General features: G+C 42.7%; 1 protein-coding gene across 1 annotated transcript in view; it reads right to left on the reverse strand.

The window, feature by feature from the left end:
• LIMCH1 (LIM and calponin homology domains 1) overlaps positions 1-21,745 on the reverse strand; it is a 342,837-nt gene extending 321,092 nt beyond the window's left edge. Inside the window, exon 1 of the mRNA XM_033105725.1 lies at positions 21,407-21,745. Within this exon, the coding sequence (XP_032961616.1) occupies positions 21,407-21,502 (96 nt within the window). The 5' untranslated portion in view covers positions 21,503-21,745. The remainder of the gene's footprint in view (positions 1-21,406) is intronic.
• Positions 21,746-22,112: the final 367 nt, after the last annotated feature.

Consider the following 22,112-nt stretch of genomic DNA (forward strand, 5'->3'; position numbering starts at 1 on the left):
GAATGTGATAGAGGAGACTTTAAATCCATTGCGTGATTTGGCTGGCTCTGGTGCACCTGTCATTCATTTGCCATGAAGACAATATCCCCAGGTGGCCTCTGGTCTGAGAACAAACACACATGAGCAGACCTGAACCTAACACACAGTCTTGAGCCAAGTGCAGCCAACCCACAGCTTGAGGCAAAACCACTCCAGCCGACCCCTGAATCCATAAGCAAGGGAAAAAAAAAAAAACTATATTGCTATCTGCCACTGCATCTTTGGAGTGGTTTGTTATACTGCACTACTGTACCAAGAGCTGATTAACATATACCTAGAAGTTTTAATTTTATGTGTTTGTTTAGATGTCTTCAGGGCTGAGAACGGTGCTGAGAACATTAACAGCTGTTAACAGATTTTTTTTGTTGAAATATAATTCACATACTATAAAACTCACCTTTTTAAAGTGTATAATTCCTTTTTTTCAGTATTTTCACTAAGTACTATAAATAAGTGGCCAACCATCACCATCATCTAATTCTAGAATATTTCCATCACACCCAAAAGAAACCTATAGCCATCAGCAGTCTCTTAGTAGATTTTTGTAAATGAGTAACTTAATTAATGGAAATGAAGGAATTCTTAGAAGAATTCTTTTATCAGAGTGATGATATAAACACTGCAGAAAAATAATGTTTTCTCAGAAATGTATCTCCACTAGGGTATGTTAAGATCATTTTATTTTTAAAATAAATTATATTCACATTTCCCATATATTTTAAATATAAATACTTACTACTCTTTTAAATTGCTATTGCAAGAAAAAGGCCATTTGGAGATTTAATTTTTGGTCTTCAGATCACAGAGAGATGCTTCATTATAAACCACAAACCTATGTGAGAAAAAATTTTTCTCACATAGTTCAAAACTACCAGTAACAAGGAAAACATGACATAGAATTGCATTTGCATTTCAAAAAATAATAATCTGTTTGTCAAATGCCAAAAATACAATCTCAAAGTTTCTATTATGCACCAGAGCTTCAAAAATTAGCAAATTTACACTTTAAAAATACAAATATCAAAATCCCCAAAAATGGCAGGATTGAAAAACTATTCTTGTTGGATACTTGACATAATACTTAAGCACTGTAATATACTTAAGCACTGTTACTCATTTTTTTTAGATAACAAAGAAAACCATATTTTACAAAAGAACTATAATGACAAGCTCATTTCATTCTATTAAAGAGGTGGGGAAAGAGAATGAGAGAGAGAGACTTATTTCAGAGAGTAAATCCATCGAGTTTCCTTTGGAAAATAGTTTATTGAGGACTTAAATGCTGAATAATGTGATAAATAAGAAACTCATGACAAGGGCAAAATGTCCTAAACTCAAAAACTGTATTTTCTGCATATAGAAGAATCACCCAGAACTTTGTTTTGCTGTACTCTTTGAAACTATTTCACCAAATCTAAGAAATCTAGAAAAGCATCATTCTAACCACTAACTCCTTAAAAAAAAAAGTGAAAATCTGACCAAGGACTAGTAAAGTAACCAGTGAGCTTTCAAGTATCCAGACTCTGCCAAACTGTTCAACTTTTTATTTTTACCTTCCTCTTTCCCGTACAGGCTCTGCAGAGGACCCAGCTGCGCTGTGCCAATCTGAGTCACTCAACCAGAGGATCAGTGAGCGACAGCCGCAGTATCCACTTTTAGAAGGGTCCCACATGCCTGGGGAGTGTGCAGACACAGAGCTGAACATTCTCCAGCGCGGAGTATCCAGCAAACAACTGCAAGGTTTTGCTATTTCTAGGCTGCAGGCTCCAAAAAATACATCCTTACCTGAGGAACATGAAAATCAATGGGGAAAACAAATCAGGTTCTGGTACTGGACATTTTCATTTCTAACATTTTCTAAGAGCTGCTATTTTATAACTGAGTTCAAAGGTCCATATTTGTTGGGAAGAAAGGAGAGTTGAAATAGCTTTTTATGTTTTTTCCAGCTTTATTGACATATAATTGACAAATAAAATTGTAAGATATTTAAAGTGTACATTGTGGGAATTTGATATATGTGTACATTGTGAAAGTATTCCTCTTGTCTAGTTAATTAACACATGCATCATGTCATTGTTTTTCTTTTCTTTTCTTTTTTTTTTTTTGGTGTAGGGGAGGACATTTAAGTTCTACTCTCTGCAGATTTCGATTATACCGTGCAGTTATCAATTATGGTCACCATGTTATACATTAGATCCTCAGACTTTATTCATCTTATAACTGAAAGTTTGTACCCTTTTACCAACCTCCTTCCATTTCCGCAATCCTAGCCCCAGGCAAACACTTTTTTACTCTCTATTTCTGAGTCTGACTCTTCTTTTTCAGAGTCCTCATATAAGTGATATCATGTAGTATTTGTCTTCCTTTGTCTGGCTTATTTCACTTACCATAATGCCCTCAAGATCACTTCATGCTATTGCAAATGGCAGAATTTACTTCATTCTCATGACTGAATAATATTCGTGTGTGTGTGTGTGTGTGTGTGTGCACATATATCTTCTTTATCCATTCATCCACTGACAGACACTTGGGTTGTTTCCATGTCTTGGATATTGTGAATAAAGCTTCAATGAACATGGGAGTGCAGATATCTCTTCTATATCCTATTTTCTTTTCTTAGTATGTATACTCAGAAGTGGAATTTCTGGGTCATGAGGCAGTTCTATTTTTAATTTTTTGAGGACTTTCCATACTGTTTTCCATAGTGGCTGCACCAATTTACATTCCCACCTACAGTGCACAAGGATTCCCTTTTCTTCACACCCTTGCCAACACTTGTTATCTCTTGTCTTTTTTGATGACAGGTATTCTAACAGGTATGAGGCGATATCTCATTGTGGTTTTGATTTGCATTTCTCTGACGATTAGAGATGTTGAGTGCCTTTTCATATGCCTGTTGGCCATTTGTATGTCTTCTTTGGAAAAATGTCTATTCAGTTCCTCTGTCCAGTTATTTTTTTAATTAATTTTTTTTATTATTAGTTTCAGGTGTACAAAACAACATAGTGATTAGACATTTACACACCTTACAAAGTGATAACCCCAACTAGTCTACTACTGCCCATCTGACACCGTACGCAGCTATTACAGTACCATTGACTATATTCCCTCTGCTGTACATTCCATGACTGTATGTTTTTTAATTATAGCTGACATTCAATATTATTTTATATTCAATATTATTTTATACACTAGGTGTACAGCCTAGTGTTCAGTCATTTGTATAATTTATAAAGTGATCCCCTGATAAGGCTAGTACTCATCTAATACTATACATAGTTTTTACAATGTTATTGACTATATTCCCCATACTGCATTTCACATCCTTGTGACTATTCTCTACCTACCAATTTGTATTTCCTAATCCCTTCACCTTTTTCTCACCCATCCCCTAACCCCCCTCCCTTCTAGCAACCATCAGTTTGTTCTCTGTATCTACGAGTCTATTTCTGTTTTGTTTGTTCATTAATTCTGTTCTTTAATTCCACACATAAGTGAGATCATACACTATTTGTCTTTTTCAATCTGACTTATTTCACTTAGCATAATACCCTCTAGATCTATCCATGTTGCTGCACATGGCAAGATTTCATTCTCTTTTATGGCAGAGTAACACCCCACTGTATATATACACCATAATTTCTTTATCCAACTGTCTATTGATGGGCATTTTGGCTGTTTCCATATTTTACCTATTGTGAATAGTGCTGCAGTAAACACAGGGGTGCATATATCTTTTCAAGTTAGTGTTTTGGATTTCTTTGGATAAATACCCAGGAGTGGAATTGCTGGGACATAAGGTAGTTCTCTTTTTAATTTTTTGAGGAACTTCCACACTGTTTTCCATAGTGGCTGCACCAATTTGCAATCCCACCAACAGTGCACAAAGGTTCTCTTTTCTCCATGTCCTCACCAACACTTGTTGTTCCTTGATTTATTGATGATAGCCATTTTGACAGGTGTGAGGTAATATCTCATTGTGGTTTTAATTTGCATTTCTCTGATGATTAATGATGTTGAGCATCTGTTCATATGTTTATTGGCCATCTGTATGTCCTCTTTGGAGAAATGTCTATTCAGGTCCTTTGCCCATTTTTTTTTTTAAAGATTTTTTTATTGGGGAAGGGGAACAGGACTTTATTGGGGAACAGTGTGTACTTCCAGGCCTTTTTTCCAAGTCAATTTGTTGGCCTTTCAATCTTAGTTGTGGAGAGTGCCGTTCAGCTTCAAGTTGTCCTTTCAGTCTTGTTGTGGAGGGCACGGCTCAGCTCCAGGTCCAGTTGCTGTTGCTAGTTGCAGGGGGCACAGCCCACCATCCCTTGCGGGAGTCGAACCGGCAACCTTGTGGTTGAGAGGTCACGCTCCAACCAACTGAGCCAACCGTGAGCTCAGCAGCAGCTCAGCTCAAGGTGCCATGTTCAATCTTAGTTGCAGGGGCACTGCCCACCATCCCTTGTGGGAGACGAGGAATCGAACTTACATGGTTGAGAGGATGCTCTCCAACCATCTGAGCCATTCGGGAGCTCAGCGGCAGCTCATCTCAAGGTGCCGTGTTCAATCTTAGTTGCAGGGGGTGCTGCCCACCATCCCTTGTGGGACTCGAGGAATTGAACTGGCAACCCTGTGGTTGAGAGGCCGCGCTCCAACCAACTGAGCCATCCGGGATGCAGCTCAGCTCAAGGTGTCGCGTTCAATCTTAGTTGCAGGGTGTGGAGCCCACCATCTCTTGCAGGACTCGAGGAATTGAACTGGCAACCTTGTGGTTGAGAGCCCACTGGCCCATGTGGGAATCGAACCGGCAGCCTTCAGAGTTAGGAGCATGGTGCTCTAACCGCCTGAGCCACGAGGCCGGCCCTCCTTTGCCCATTTTTTAATTGAATTGTTTGGTTTTTGGTGTTCAGTTGTATGAGTTTTTTATATATTTTGGTTATGAACCCCTTATCAGATGTATCATTGGTGAAATTCTTCTCCCATTCAGTAGGATATCTTTTCGTTTTGTTGATGGTTTCCTTTGCTGTGCAAAAAATTTTAGTTTGATGTAGTCCCATTTGCATATTTTTTCTTTTGTTTCCCTTACCCGAGGAGCTATAGCAGTGAAAATATTACTAAGGGTAATGTCTGAGAGTTTACTTCCTATATTTTCTTCTAGGAGTTTTATGGTTTTGGGTCTTACATTTCAATCTTTACTCCATCTTGAGGTTATTCTTGTATATGGCATAAAAAACGTGGTCCAGTTTCTCTTCTTTTGCATGTATTTGTCCAGTTTTCCCAGAACCATTTATTGAATGGACTGTCTTTACACCATTGTATAGTCTTGCTCCCTCTATCATAAATTAAATGACCATATAGGCATGAATTTATTTATGGGTTCTCCATTCTGTTCCACTGATCCATGTGTCTGTTTTTATGCCAATACCATGCTGTTCTGATTACTATAGCCTTGCACTATAAATTGATGTCAGGTAGCATGATACCTCCGGCTTTGTTCTTCTATCTCAAGATTGCCAAGGCTATTCGGGTTCTTTTATGGTTCCATATAAATTTTAGGATTATTTGTTCTAGGTCTGTGAAAAATGCCATTGGTATCTTCATAGGGATTGCACTGAATCTACAGACTGCTTTGCGCAGTATGGACAGTTCAACTATATTACTTCTTCCTATCCATGAGCATGGTATATGCTCCCATTCATTTGTATCTTCTTTAATTAATCGTTTCAAATGTCTTATAATTTTCTGAGTACAGATCTTTTACTTTCTTGGATAAATTTATTCCTAGGTATTTTTTGATGCAATTATATATCAGATTGTTTTCTTAATTTCTCTTTCTGATAGTTTGTCATTGGTGTATAAAAATGCAACCAATTTCTGAATATTAATTTTGTACCCTTCTACTTTACTAAATTCATTTATCAGTTCTAATAGTTTTTTGGTAGTTCTCTGTATATAGTATCATGTCTTCTGCAAATAATGACAATTTTACTTCCTCCTTTCCCATTTGGATGCCTTTTACTTCTCGTTCTTGTCTGACTGCTGTGGCTAGGACTTCTAGTACTATGTTGAATAAAAGCAGGAAAAGTGGACATCCTTGCCTTGTTCCTAATCTTAAGGAGAATGCTCTAGCTTTTCCCCCATTGAGTGTGATATTATCTGTGGCTTTCTCATATATGGATTTTATTATGTTGAGGTATGTTCCCTATATTTCCACTTTGCTGAGTTTTTATCATAAACGGATGCTAGATTTTGTCAGATGCTTTTTCTGCATCTATGAGTATTGATATGACCATATGATTTTTATATCTCATTTCGTTTTTGTGGTGTATCACATTAATTGATTTGCCGATATTGAACAACCTTGCATACGAGGAATGAATCCCACTTGACCCTGGTATATGATCTTTTTAATGTATTGCTGAATTTGGTTTGCTAATATTTTATTGAGGATTTTTGCATCTATGTTTACTAGGGATTATCAACCTACAGTTTACTGTTTTTGGTAATGTCTTTCTGGTTTTGGAATCAGGATAATGGTGTCCTCGTAAAATGAGCTTGGGAGTGTTCCCTCCTCTTGAATTTTTTTGGAATCGCTTGAGAAGAATAGGTGTTAATTCTTCTTTGAATGTTTGGTTTTGAATTCCTTTAGTTTTTTCATGTCTGGAAATCTCTATCTCTCCTTCAATTTTAAATGATAGCCATGCTGGGTAGAGTAGTCTTGGTTGAGGTCCTTGCTTTTCATCACTTTGACTACTTTCTGTCACTCCCTTCTGGCTTGCAGTTTCTGTTGAGAAATCAGCTGACAATCTTATGGGAGCTCCCTTGTAAATAACTAGTTATCTTTCTCTTGCTACTTTTAGGACTCTCTCTTTGTGTTTAACCTTTGCCATTTTAATTATAACATATCTTTGTGTGGGCCTGTTTGTGTTCATCTTGGTTGGGACTCTCTGAACTTCCTAGCCTTGTATGTCTATTTCCTTCACGAAGTTAGGGAAGCTTTCAGTCATTATTTCTTCAAATAGGTTCTTGATCCCTTGCTCCCTCTCTTTTCCTTCTGGTCCCCCTACGATGTGAATGCTATTACACTTGATGTTGTCCCAAAGGACCCTAAAACTATCTTCATTTTTTTAATGCTTTTGTGTTGTTGTTGTTTTGATAGGGTGATTTCTGCTGCCTTGTGTTCTAAATCGTTGATTTGATCCTCTGCTTTATCTATTCTGCTGTTGATTCTTTCTAGTGTATTCTTCATTTCAATTAGTATATTCTTTTCATTATTGCTCCCCTTCACCAAAGCCCCTCATGGATATGCTTGGTGAAGGGCCTGTATCATGCCCCAAAGCATGGTGTTTACTAGCACAGAGAAAGCAGCCAAACTGCCTAGGTCTGAAGATCAGCTCCACCATCTAATGACTATGTGACTTTGGCCATTTACTTATTTCTCATGGGAATAATAAGAATTTGTACCTAGCTCACAGAATGGTTAAGAAATTAAATGCTTAGAACAGGGATGGCCCAGCTACAAGCCCTTGTAAATCTCCTGTCATGATCTACAGTAATTGGAGAGAGTTTAGAGAAAATATGATCTCTGTACTCCAAGAGAGAGCCAGCCATGGCACCAGGCTAGGGCCAGGTGGCACTGCAGATGCCTACCTTCTGCTCAGGCCTGAGCAGCCCTCCCACTACACACTCCAGATTCATTCTGCCCGCCTCTCGCCCTGACTGCCAACTCTCCCACTTTACTGGGCTCCTCTGACTCTTTCTTTAGAGTTTTCACATAGCCAGCAGCCTCCACCTAGAACATGATTTTCTGTTCTTTTCTGTCTGGCCAGTTCCTGCTCATCATTTGGGTCTCAGCTTAAACAGCACTTTCTCAGAGAGGCCTGCCGAGGCCACCTAGACCAAAGGAGATCCTGGCCTCCTCCATATTCCACACAACCTGCTCCTCCCGTTCTGCCCTTCTGAACAGGTATCACACATAGAATTGTGTTTCCAGAATCTGTGCTTCCTGGTGGAATGTAACTGTACCAGGGCCGGGGCCACATTTGTCTCGTACACCGCTGAGTTCCTAGGACATGCTCAATAAATATATAATGAATGAATGATGTCCCAAACTGAGACAAATTGCCCATACATATATACTGGTACAGGAAGGCTACAATGAATATCAATAGCCTAGAAATCAAAACAACCTTTAGACAAATGATTTACCCTCAAGTCTCAGTTTCTTTGTGTCCAACTCACCTCCCGAGAGCTTCTCAGCCACAACAAATAACTCTAGTGGTTTCCCTTGAGAAGCGTGCTGCTTTAAGTACTACAAGACACAAAATCCTAAAGAATATCCTATTGATATTCAAAAATGCCTCAGGAAAAACACTGCAATATTCCACTACTTCTCCAAAGGCAGGAGGGGCTTCTCCAAGAAATGCTGTCCGAAGTCTTTTGATAGTAGACTGGAAATATGAAGTCCCTGAAAAAATTTCTTTGTGACCCAAGATCCCAGACTCCAGCATCAGGGATCTTTAAGCTGTTGTTTTATACGCCTGTGTGCATGAGCATGTGAATGAGAGATAGTAAGTCTGCACAAAACAGAATATCCAAGTATATCTCCTATAAAATAACATGCACATTACTTGAAAATGAATGAATAACGTCCCAAAGCAAGACCACTAACCAAAAACCTTGTATTTTGCAAAACCACATACTAAACAATAATAGGGCTTATGGAAAACATAGAGTTGGGGCACATGGCTCAAATCCCATTCAAGTTGTAACCAGAACACTAATGAAAACAATAAGAACACTGGAAATTACTACCACAGATAAAAAGATGTTTTCTATTTCCTATTACAGAATAAATATGGGACTTTTACCTAAAAGTGGGGTGGCAGCAAGGGTGCAGGATGGAAAGCATACAAGGAAGGACTGAGACTGCTGCATTATGGAGAAAAGAGAAAAATGCAGAAAGATCTGGGAAAATCAGACTTTTAATGAGCATATAGGCAAATGGAGCCAAGAGCAAAAATAAGGAGCGACTACCTCCCTGGTTTACTCCTTCCAGCCTACTTTGCTTTCAACTACTGCTATTTGGTGATGCAAAATATTTCACTTTTCAATTACAGTTTACATACAATACTATATTAATTTAAGGTGTACAGTATAGTAATTAGACATTATATACCTTACGAAGCAAGGTGATACAAAATATTAAGGTGCTAAGAAAAATCTCACATTAACCATAGCAACTTGTGCCTTATAAAGCATCATTCCCTATTCCCCAATTCCATATGCAATAGTTCACATCACAGAAACATAAACTAAAGCAGAGCCAACTGTATTTGCCCAGGATACCAGGGGCCCATACCAAGTGAGAATGGAGCTATAGCCAGGGGATACCAGATGGGTAGGCAAGAGAAGGTCCACTGTAAGGGTCACTGTTTGAGGTCGTGGGAGCCACGTCAGATCAGATTCCCAACCAGCCTGCATGCCAGTCTTAATATGATTGTCACTTATTGGAAAAAGCACAGAAGAGAACCTTGAATTAGAACAGTGGGCAACGGTTACCTGTGTTACACAAGGACTAAACAGGATGACAAATGCAGAGCATCTATCACAATGCCAAGCAGGGAGACACACTAAATACATATGCTTTTCTTCCCCCTGTTAATAATAATTTCAGTTCTTGATCTCAGATTCCAGGACTATTTGACTACAGAGGGGGAACCAGGTCACAATCAAGGGGAAAGAGGTTGGTGAAGAGAAAGGGAATAAAAATAGTTCCACACATTGGCTATGGTTCATTCTGCTCCTGTAATGGTTTTTTCATCGTAGTCCTAAATACTCTCCTGCCAAAATTTATCTTTTTAAAAACATTTCAAGGGCTCTAGTTTCAGAGATGTGTTTAGGAGCCGTAGAGGTGAAACTGTTTCCTAGCAACTAACAGTACCATGCACACAAAAAAGATGTTCAGTAAATAGCTGTTAAGGGAAGGAGGAGGAAGAAAGGGAGGAGCAGGTCTTCTGCTTGGTTAGACAGTTAGTTAGGATCCTGATCTTTTTAGAAGTTTTGCTTTTACTTCTACAGTATAGCAGTCACCAGCCCAAGCTCAAGCTCTAGAACAAGAATTGCCTGGGTTCATATCCCAACTCTTCCACTTATTAGCTATGTGACTTCAGGCAAATAAGTTCATATTTCTGTGCTCCAATTTTCCCATCTGTAAAATGGGCATAAAATGGTGCTTACCTGAGAAGTACCTTATGTGTCAGGCCCTGTAACAGGTGATAGATAGATAGATAGATAGATAGATAGATAGATAGATAGATAGAGCTATCACCTCTATATATATGATGCTGATAGATAGATAGATAGAGCTATCACCTCTATATATTTGATACTGATATATATGATACTGATATATGATACTGATATATATATATATATATATATATATATATATATATCAGTATCATATCAATAACTCAAACAAGGATACCAGGATACCTAGACTAGCATTAACATGTGAAAAGTGCTCTAGAAGTGTGTTAACTATAATTATTTTTATTTGGCACTGAACTAGCCACTTTATCGTTTTACATTATCACATTCTGTCAACTCCTGTAACATGATGAATCAGGTTTCCACTTGTCACCCACCCCTCCCTCCTATTTATGACATCTTGCAATGTTCCTGAGGAAACAGGCGGCAACCACATCTGTTGGTTGCTGACAACATTCAGCTCCACAAGCTCCATTTTTTAAAAATTTTCTATGAGAAAGGCAGAAAGGATGCTATTTCTCAGTGTTTCCATTGGGTCATGACAATTAATAGTCATAGCCATGATCGCTTACTAATACCAGTTACTGGTCATTAGTTTTTGTGGGGTATTTTCCTTTTAAAAATATCTATCTAATAAGAACTCACATGAGTAACCACTATAATAAAATTCTTCAGTGCTTTTTCCTTCTAGATAGCCTATAATTGAAAGTACTCTGATCTTTCACTCGTAGTAAGAAACAGGAATTATCTAGACTCCTACAACAGGTAAGAGAGAGGAGGCTGACTTATTGCTTTGAGATGAAGAGAGAAAGAGAAGGTGAGAGTCCCAGGGCAGAATGCAGGGGGCATGTTTATTTAAAAAACGGAGGTATTTGCTCTCCAATCCTGCAGACAGGAACTCCAAGTGCAGGGAGCCTTACATCAGTCCAACTTGAAGGGAAGGTTGGCCTCCGAAATCATTCCTTCAACTGATATCACCTGTCTAAGAGCCAACAGTGGAATGACTTTCCAAGTGTCCAATCACTGACTGTCTCCAGGCAACTATTGGGTAAACGGCCTTTTTAAATCAGTCTTTAAAAAAAAAAAAACACCTCTTTGCTTCCTGTCAGGGCAGCAACAGAGTCTATTTTCGCTGCCACTGCAGCCAAGTGCCAATCAGGCAATTATAGCTGGGCACAGGCTCACTGAGAAATCTCTCAGGCAGGGTGTAATATAGCGATGGGGCCAGAACAGGGAGCAGTGGGAATAAACCCAGCAGGAGTGGGAGAATGACTAAGACCCAGTCTTTGGCCACAAGAGCTCTGGGCTTTATCAAAGGAGGTAGATCCTACACAATCACACATTAGTAACCGTGAAATACAGCGTTTCTAACAGAGGCAGATGTTAAGGTGTGCACAGAGAAGGATTAGGCAGGAATCAGAGAGTCTGCCTCACAGGCAGTCATATTGAAGTTCTGTCTTGAAAGAATCTGTCCCTAGAGAAATGGAGAGGGGGCATTCCAGGGTATCCCTGCCTTGACGGCCATTCTCCCCTTTCGCTTCAGGAACAGAACCCAGACTGTTACCTGGGGACACCCAGCCACGCCTGCAATCAGGAGTGGCCATGTTACTGAAGTTCTGGGAACTAAAATGGAACCAGAAGTATCAGGAAGAATTTTCTAGAAGGCATTTTATAAGGGAAGGATGCACTCACTCTTCATTTTCCATTCCTCCATCCTGCTTCCTGAAAAGGTGTCATGATGAATCCCTAGCAGCCATGCCGGACCATAAGAAAGGGGGTCTAGAGATGGTGAGTTCAAGTGTTGAAAGAAACCTAAGTCACAGACCTCCAGAGATTACAAATTATAGGCTCCCAAACGGCTTGTGACTTTATTAATTTATAAATCCCCTTCTTTTAGAAGAATTTGGGAGAAAGTTCCCAAATCAGAGGACATCTGTGGATCACCACCCAAAGTCTCACACAAAATTTCTCTACTCACTCACTGAAAAGGAGGTCAGGTTTCCTGTAACCTCTTCTTAGCTCAGAATGGAGTACAGCCTCTACAGCCCCTATTTTGTATAAGAATTTCAAACCCAGAGTCCAGGCTCAAACATAAACCCCAAGTCCTCTCTGCCATTTCTCCTAGAAGAATTTTTCATTTATTGGTGACTTGGTCCTAAGAGATGCAGAGGTGTATCATGCAAACCCTGCTCTGACTGGCCAGCAAGCACATTCAAGAACTTCTGACTCGGCTCCCTTCCCCGCACGGCCCCCCGACCCCCTCACACACACACACCTGGAGAACTTCAAAAGCATTTCCAGTTTTTTCAAAGCATAATCACAGTGAGTATGCATTGTGCGCACACGCAAGCCCTCGTCTCAGTATATTCACATCGATCTAACTCCCCTACTCAGCACCCTTCAATGGTCCTAGCTTAAATATTCCTTTTACTCTGAGTCCTTGCCTGCCTAAAGTATTAATACTTTTCTCTTAAGTCCCCCTTCCCCCTCCCCATTCTTTGTCTTCACAGCACTTACGCCAACTTGTAAATATGTTGGGGAAGGATGCATTTAAGCTCTCTCTCTGTCCACCCAACTACATTGTGAGTTTCCCGTGGGCAGAAATTATGTTTCTTTTGTTCACCATCTAACCCTGGTTCTTAGCACCATGCCTGGCACACTGTCGGAGCTTAGCAAACCCTATTTAAGAAATGAATTTTAAAATTTGTTTTAAAATACTTTCACGCATTACACGCTTATTTCCACCATAATGCTTCTATTTTAGTGTTTACACTGAAGTGAGCTTACAAACGAGTGATAGCCAAGCATCCTAGAAAATTATTGTCATACTTTAAACCATTTGACTAAGCCTATCATAGCTCTCATTCAGTGACTCATTAGAATAAAATAACTGTGTGAATATCATTATTTTAAAAAATGTTTCTTAGGGGAGGAAAAAGAGCTGTGTACTCATCGCAATAAATGTAATTTTAATTCCTTATTTAGTGAACCCACGTGGTAAAATATAAGGCTGAGGATTTTTTATAACAGTATTAGGTCATCTAAATTAAAAAAGTCACAAGCCCTTCTGCCCTTGATCTTTATTTAAAAAGTAAAAAAAAGAAAGAAAGAAAAGGTGCATTCTTCCATGGCCTCCTAATGAGCTGTTCAGGGATAGATGCGTGGGTACAGCCCTCACTTCTAAGGTTGACCAGAAGGCCAATACAATAGCTGCACCAGAGTAGCTAGCAGAGGTAGAACGCTGAACAGTGGAAACATGGACCTTTCTCAGCCTGACCAATATTTTAAGGTCCCAGCACAGATATAAGGATACAGTTTTGCTGACAGTATAAATTTAATGGGCAAAGGTGTCAGCCAAACTATTCCTGAGGTACATGTTATGTGAGTATATCACCTCATTTTTCCCCCTCACGCCAAAGATCATTCCCTGAGATACGATGGCCATCCCATCAGGGCTGGCTGCATGAGGACATCTCTTTGGGAGTGTTGTTTTCAATCCTGGAAACATGGAATTTTACCACAGTGGAGTGGAACTCCATGACATCATTCTTCCTTGCAGAGAGAGATATAACATCTCTTCACGTACAGGCAGAAGTCTTTCCGACCCTCTGTGGTTCGCTCCCTCTTTTTTTTAAAGGGCTACTTTTTTTCTGTATCATTTAGGAACCCTCTAGTTTAGGCTATTTTTATATTTCTCAATCATTTAAAAACCAAGTTCTGTTATCCTTTCCCCTCCTCGTGTGGTGGCACTGTGGTTTCCCCACCTTAATCTCCCACCCAAAAAAGACCATGTCTGACACATTTCTTTTGCTTTAAATGTAAACACACACACACGTTCTGAGGAACAGATGAGGCGAAATACGATAAAACTGTAATGTCCATTTGTCTAACTCACAGAACAGTGAACTGGGCTTACAAAGAAAACTTAGTTCCAATGCGAGCAGTTCAGTCAGAAATCAACCAGCATTAAGTGATTCAGTCCTCAACCATGAAAATAAAGGCCAAAATGATTAGGGCTAGACTGGAATGTTGGTCATAGGGATGCTGATCATAAGCCAAGATTCCCAGAAGTCACAGAGTTGCTTTGTTCAGACCCTTCAGTTCTTCAGGAGGGGACCTGGGGACCTGCAGCAGAGGCTGCCAATCTTCTCTCTTGGAAGGACCTGCCTCTTGGCTGAACTCAACAACAAAACTGTTCCCAGGTGAGATCGCGTCCAGCTGAGAGAACTCTCAAATAAAGGTGAAGAGGCTGCGGTAAAGGCCTCTGACAGATGTGCCAACAGAGGTTGAGCACATCAGCACTGAGAAGAGATATACCTTCACACCCATATTTGGAGAACAAAACAGACCACACAGGTATGAGATCTTTACTCAAACTCTCTGCGGAATGTAAAATATAGAATCATGCACCTTCTCCATTAGAAAATGTTAAAAGCACACATGGACTATGCATTTGTTCATCCCCATATGGAACAGGCTTATAACAAGAGAACCATGGTCCTTAATATCATAACCATAAACATTCTAGAATATCTGTCCTCTTAAGAAACTATATGATAATGAATCAACAAGCTTAAAAAAAATTAAAATCTAATGACTTACCTACTGGCCATTTGCCCTAATAAAACTTCAGTGGGGTGTTTGGGGGCCATGACAGTATCAGGAGATCGAAACCACTCTAGCAGGCCTGAGCTACAGACAACCCCAGTGCCCAGTTGCACCTGAGCTGCATGGGGTCTGACAATAGCCAACAAAGGTGAAGAGCCTCATTCTTCTTGCCTGAGGGCCTGGGCAGTACCACCTATTTGGTTTCCTGCCCCCCACCCAATGCAACACCGAGGTGGTCTGGCCAAGTAAGAAGAGCCCCTCAGTCCTGCAGCTAAGAGACAAACTATGGGAAATAGTCTAGAAAACCACAGCTCCCAAAATCCACATCCTGCCTCCACAAATGGTGTGGTAGGTGGGGGGCAACTCTGTACAGTCACAGGATCAGAAAGGTCAGTCCTTACAGGTATTTTTATACATGGTGCTAAATATGGGAAGCAATATAAAGGATGAGATAGCAAGGGATGCAAAGTCAAACGGCCTGCGTTCAAATCCTGATTCTAAGTACTTACTGACTAGATAACCCTGGACAGTCTCCTAACTCCTAGAAACCCCAATTTCCTCAACTATAAATTTTGGATGTCTAGATACATGTATTCATAGAAGTTAAGAAAGGATGCTTTGGGGCGGCCGGATGGCTCAGTTGGTTAGAGCGCGAGCCCTGAACAACAGGGTTACTGGTTCGATTCCCACATGGGCCAGTGGGCTGCAGCCTCCACAACTAGATTGAAGACAACAAACTGCTGCTGAGCTACCTAATGCCTCAGTTGATTAGAGCACGAGCTCTTAACAACAAGGTTGCCGGTTCAATTCCCACATGGAATTGTGGACCGTGACTCCCGAAACTAGATTGAAAATGGCAACTGGACTTGGAGCTGGGCTGCGCCCTCCACAACTACATTGAAGGACAACAACTTGACTTGGAGCGGATGGGCCCTGGAAAAACACACTGTTCCCCAGTATTCCCCAATAAAAAAATTAAAGGAAAAAAAAACAGAAAGAAAGGATGCTTTGAATTAAAGTCCCAGTTCTGCCACTTACTTGTAACTTTGGGCAAGATACTTAGAGCCTCAGTTTTTTCACCTGTAGTTGGGGATAATAATAATACTTAATGCATATGTAGACATTTTAGCCCAGTGCCCAGCACATAGTAAGCACTCAATAAATTTATCAGCTTTTATCCTCATGAGCATCAACTTCATTACCATCACTATTATCTTGTTACCCATAACTATGATATTTTTAAGTTCCAGAATGGTCCAAAGCAAAAAGAGAAGGCCAGGCCAATTTCCGGGAGCTGCCTGGTACCACCTAGCACCGACTTACCACCCACAGAATCACAGCCAGATGTGTGCATCATGGCTCCATTGTCATCCATCAGCAAAGAGCAGGGGGCTGAGAAATGCAGTTGCTGGGAACACACGCCCCACACTACCCCTTCCTGGTGGCCAGAGCTCAGTCTGTCCATTTAGAGCTCACTTGATGCAAAGGTGGTTTCCAGGGAGATGCAGGGGCAAGAAGTGCCAGCTCCACCTCCCATTCCACTTCCCCTTTTCCCAAATCTGTGGGACCTCACTGTTCTCCCACCATGTGACAGCACTGTGTCATAGCAGCCCTTGTATACAAACAAGCCAGACTATTTAAATGTCATTGTAAGAAAGATGCTGCCTAATCTAATTTACATATCTATTCAGACCATTACTCCTTTCTGGATGGAGCCAGAAAAAGGTTTTCTTCCTCTTTGTGGCTCTCCATGCAGAGCTGGAGAACCATATGCAAAGTTAAATTTCTGTTGTAGTCAAAGATGTGAGTCATGAAGTCCCTACAGAGATGGAGAAGTAGAAAGGCGATATAACTTACGGCATGCGTTCATGCATCATTACATCGCAAATGTCATGTGTTGCAGGCCACTAAATGCTAGATTCTCTCAAAGGCTACTCATAAATTCTCCCAACTGCCAAACAATATAGTCTTCATCTTGGAGAGCTAAGGTACCCTCGGTTCTTTTAATCTTCAAAATCAGGTCCCAGTTGAATAAGAAAACAATTGTATGTGGGCAGGGGAAATGACCCAAAATGGTGAACTGATCCCTCCCAGCACTAGTTCCCACTCATGTGAAATATGGATGAGGTCACAAATAAGATTATATTCATCACAAAGCCCCATGGGCAGGCTATGATTCAAGTTAAAGGAGTCCAGAAACTTCTCAAGTTGAAGAACTAAGGCTGAGCAGGGTTGAAATTTCCAACCCCTCCCTAAAAACTTGGCAACCTGTTTCAAATCACAGCTGAAAAGAAACCAAGTTGAAGGGACATCTGTTTCTCCAGAAAGTGTTTGGCATTGCGGAGAAGAACTACAGATTAGAATAGATAAATATTGTTGTGGGCAGGAGCGGGGAATCAAGAAAATTAGAATCATGTACCTGCTCACAAACTCTTGTAATTCAATGAATACCATCGGGGAAAAAGGAAAAGACAAAAGGGAACAAAGAAAGGAAGAGAGGAAGGAGGAAGGGAAATAAATGAGAGAATCGTTCTTTTTCCTAGCAGGAGTTGACACTTCAGTGAATAAAACACTGCTACATTCGAGATAAGTATTCAGACAGCCACTTTGTATACATAATGATTTAATACTGGATTATCTGCAAGAGGAGAGGCAGTGAACATTCTACTTGGAGTTTGGTAACAAAGGCTGTGCATTAAACTTAAATATTGAGGCATCATTTTCTAAGCCTTCATGGACTACCAGGTCATGTTATGAGTAGATATTACAGGTTTTCCTCTGATCCCTAAATCTTGTAATGCAAGTTAGAGTAACATATAGTATCTATTTAACTTCTGGTCCAGGTATCTGGAGTTAATAAGGTAAAGATAACAGAATGAGATCAGTAGGTAATTGAATTTTATTATTTATGCTAGAAACTTAGGCTTCTGAAATTTTTCTTTCAAAATCCGCCCTGGTTATTATTAACAACAACAACAACGGCAGTAATAGTAGTATTAACAATGAGAGTAATGGTGATGGTAATAGCACTAGTGATGTAATAATAGAACTAGCCACAGTAATAGTAACGGTAATAATACTAACCATTAGACTGTACTTCCTAAGTTCTAGGTACTATTATAAGCATTTTAAATAGAGCGTTAACTTATTTAATCCTCACAGCACTCCTATGAGGTCGGTAAGCTATTATTAGTACTCCTGTTTTAACAGATGCTTTCAACAATATCTCTTTGTTATTTTTGTTGTTGTAAACAGCTAGAGCTAGCTTTCAAAGAAAATATTTAGAACTAAAAGGAGAGGAAACGCAGCCTTGGGCAGCCTGTCCAAGGTCACACAGCTAGAAGGCAATAGAACCAGGATTCAAAGCCAGGTTGCCCAACCCCAAAGTCTGACCTAACCACTGTACTGTATTAACTGCCCCTTTGCTTAGGAAGGCCTTCTAGATAAGGAATGTGGAAGGAAGTCAGTCAGGCCCCTGCCTGCTGGTAGCCAGAGTTAATACTTGAAGTTTGCTGTTTCCTTTGGGACGTTCCCCAAAACCCACATTAAGACATGCAGCCTGTTCCTACAGCTATAAAAAAGTCACTGAGAGTGTTACAGAACTGTTCCCACATGGTTTCTGACCTCCATTAGGGCTTTCACCTTTGCCAGCTAAGGCAGAAGCTGGGGGGGGGGGGGGGGGGAACCAGGGGCGAGCGGGTGAGGTGCAAGCAAGGTTCCCAGGCCACCATTTCCTGCCCAGTGACACAGCTCTCAAATAGCCAAGGCTGCAGGCCGAGAAATTCCTCACTAACAAGTTATCTCCAGGAGCTTGTTCCTTAAGTTTTCTCACCAAGCAGAGACTCAAAGAAGACTAAGGACCGAGGAGGACAGACAGACGGCAAAGTTTGTTTATTAACCTGCTAAGCCCGAGGGAACATTTTTCTGAAAGAGTGAAATTCTTGACTGCTAAAAAGAGCAGGGGTGGGGGGGAAGCCTGTGGGAAATTTAATCACCAACAGAACAAAACTGAAAGACAAAGCCCTGCCAATGAGGATGTTGCTGGAGACAATGGGGCCCCCAAAAGGAGGTGCAACTGTCTCGAGATAACAATACCCCCGGGAATGCAGCTCGCACTAAGTACTACATTATTGCTGTATTGGCCCAGGAATCTTTGTTCACCCGGCAACTGCGCGCAAAACCATCTGTTACTGCTTCTGGGTTCCCCCGGTTTGCAGACAGGGCATTTACATTTCAAGAGGAACCTCGGGGAAGGAAGGAGAGGGGAGGTCTCTATCTCTCCCTGGAGCAAATACCCTTTTATACAGCCTGGGCGGGGAAGCTCTCCTTTCCGTGAAACCGAACTCCTCAATTGAAAGGAGACAGGCCACTTCAATAATGCACAAGCAGAGCAGAGCCCACGGCCACGGCCGCTTAGTCATAAAGCCATGCATGCCCCATTCGGGTTTTCATACTCTCAAGTTGGTGTGCACGGTAAAGCATCAAGAATAGCACCAAACTTTCAGCAGGGCCTAAATCGGGGACTCTCTTTTCTTAAGGAAGCCCCTCTTTCTTTTAAACCAGTGGAACCAGGACAAAAGCTGCTATTCTGGACTGTACAATAAATATACTACCACTTCAAAACAGACGGTGATCTTCTGGGCTGAAGGAGAAGTTTTAGATCTTGATCTCAGTGGAGGCTAACGTAGTATATACACATGTCAAAATCATGGAGGTGTGCACTTCAGATCTGTGCACCTTCCTGTATGCAACTTAAACCACAATATATTTTTTAAAGCAGAGGGTGTCAGTGCTACTCACAATGAAGGAAACTGAAAATAAACCACTAGCCTTCGAGAATTGTGAAGAGTGCTCTGCTTTCATATCTCCCCTTACCACCATCCACATCCAAAATCTCTCCTGAGAATTTTAAAGTTCAAGGACATGAAAAATACAGCTCTCCAGCTCTCAACTAAGCCAGCGACTACAAATGTCTCCTGGGTGTCCCGTGAGCCCAAGTATGCAGTAAAGAGAGAGTACCTGTCACACCCCAAGGCACATATCAAAAATAAAAAGCCAAGGTCTTTTTCTCATCTGATCATGAGCTATCAAATTGTGAGAGACATAACAGGTTTTTAGCAAGAGAGCCTGAGGTTTATTCTTCTGTTTCTTTAACCCTATTTTTAAATAGACGTTTCTAAACTCTGCCTAACACTCCTGCTTATGTGAAGCACGTTAACCCTGTAAGGTGCAGGCCTCTGCTGGAGCATTAAAGCAACATTAAGGGAGCGTGGTTTCCACATGCAGCTCAGCAGGTTTAAATCTGTTCCATTGTAGCTGTTACCCCAACCACATCTTGAGATCTGCAGTGCCACAGGGGGATGTCACTAAGTGACAGTCTGATCACTAACAGGCTTCACCATTGCTGGGTCATGACTTTGCAGTACATTTCTTCTTTTGAACTATCAGCCAAGGAGGGCTGCCTGGCACTGAGGAAAAGAGGGTCAAATTCGCCTTCCACTAAGCCTCAAGAAAGGCCGCCCAGAGAAACAGCCTCGTTACACGGATCATAGCGGGGCACCTTTCCCCCCTCGCGCCCTTCAAGCGTCCCGACCCCCCTAGACACGTCATTTCGGGAGCACAGGGCCACCGAGCTGCAGCTACAGATAGACATCGAGAATCAAGATCACCCCTGAGAGCGCTTCCTGGACTGAGCCGAGAGCTCCAGTGATTTCCCTGGCCTGCCACCGAGTCATTTAAGAAGTGAAATATGCCAACGGGGCCGGGTACCCGGCACCTGGGAGCCTACCCCGCCGCCTCTGGAGTGGAGTGGGGGCTCCCAGTGGCTGGGCAATGTCTCTGCGGATGCCACGCTCGCAGGTGGGTCTTGCAGACTCCCCGGCCCTGTGCACTGTGCCAACCTCACACCTGACACGGTGCCAGGAACACAGCCAGAGGCTCCGGTGGGTATGCGCTTCCGTGGAGACACTGCCAACTCCGCTCCGGAAGGGCAGGGAGGGGGCCAAGAGGCGGTAGGTAGGAGAGAGAAGCAGGACCCCCAAAATGCGGTGTCCACAAGGACGCTGGGGGCTCGCGCTTCCTGAGCCTTTGCGGCGCTTCTTCTCGCACTGCGCTTCCCTTGGCAGCGCCTGGAAGCGGCTGGAGCTGAGATTTGCGCGGCTGGCAGTTAGGAGGGATGGAGGCGCAGGAGAATGCTTCCTGCCCCCCACACGCACAGCTACACTGCAGTATTCACCGTTCGCACCCACCCTCACTCGAGACTCCAGTGCCAAAGCGCCAGGAGATCGCAGCTTGCCCGAGGCCCTGGAGGGTGACCCGGAGCAGCTGGCAAAAAGGAAAAAACAAAAAAAACCCACCAAAAAAAAGAAAAAAAACGGGGAGGGGTGGCGAGGCTGGACCTGTCCTCCGTGTGTGGTGGTGAGGAGGCCGGTGGGGGGGGGGCGCTTAGTGGCTCCCGGACCCCCTGCCAGACCGCCCGCCAGCCGTGGGCACCTACCTCGATCCACTTCTGCGCCTCGGAGAAGGCGGGCTCCGGGGGCGGCTCGGGCTGCAGGGGCTGAAGAGCTTCCAGACCGAGAGCGGGACAAGCCATTTGCGAATCCCCGCGTCCACTCGTGTGCTGGGCCGCCGGGATGAGGACGGCCGCCGCCGTTGCCGCCGGAGCGCGCTCCCCGCCCCTTCCCGCCCGCCTGCTCTCCCTCCCCGGCCCGCCCCTCCCCCGCCGGCGCAGGTCCCGGCGGAGAGCCGGGCTTGCTGCTGGAGGACGCCGCGGCAGCTGTTCCCAGCACCGCCCGGGCTCGGCCTCGCTGCGAGTCCCGCGCGGGAGCGAGCGCGGAGGCTCCGGGAGCTCCCTCTCCTCCCCACCTTCTCTGGCCGCTCCGCCCCCAGAGAAGCGGAGCGGGGGGGGGAGGGTGGGAGAAAGTGTCAGCTACCGACTAAAAATAACTAAGAGTGAGCGCTGGGTGTCTCCCTCCCTGCCCACTACGGGACCAGAGAGGGCCCCGGCCAGCTGCCCCGCACGTCTCGGCGCGGGGCTGCTTGCGGAGGGGCGCGTAGGTTGGGCTGCACCTGGGAGACGTGCGCCGAAGTGGGCGCACAAGTCCCTGGGGAGCCGGCGGTGCCGCAGCGAGGCCGGAGGTCGCGCGGTTAGTGTCCGGGCCGCACCTGCTGTCCCTCCAGCTGCAGAAGTAGCAATAGGCGCA

The sequence above is a fragment of the Rhinolophus ferrumequinum genome, chromosome 5 (assembly GCF_004115265.2).
Source record: "Rhinolophus ferrumequinum isolate MPI-CBG mRhiFer1 chromosome 5, mRhiFer1_v1.p, whole genome shotgun sequence".
NCBI lineage: Eukaryota > Metazoa > Chordata > Mammalia > Chiroptera > Rhinolophidae > Rhinolophus > Rhinolophus ferrumequinum.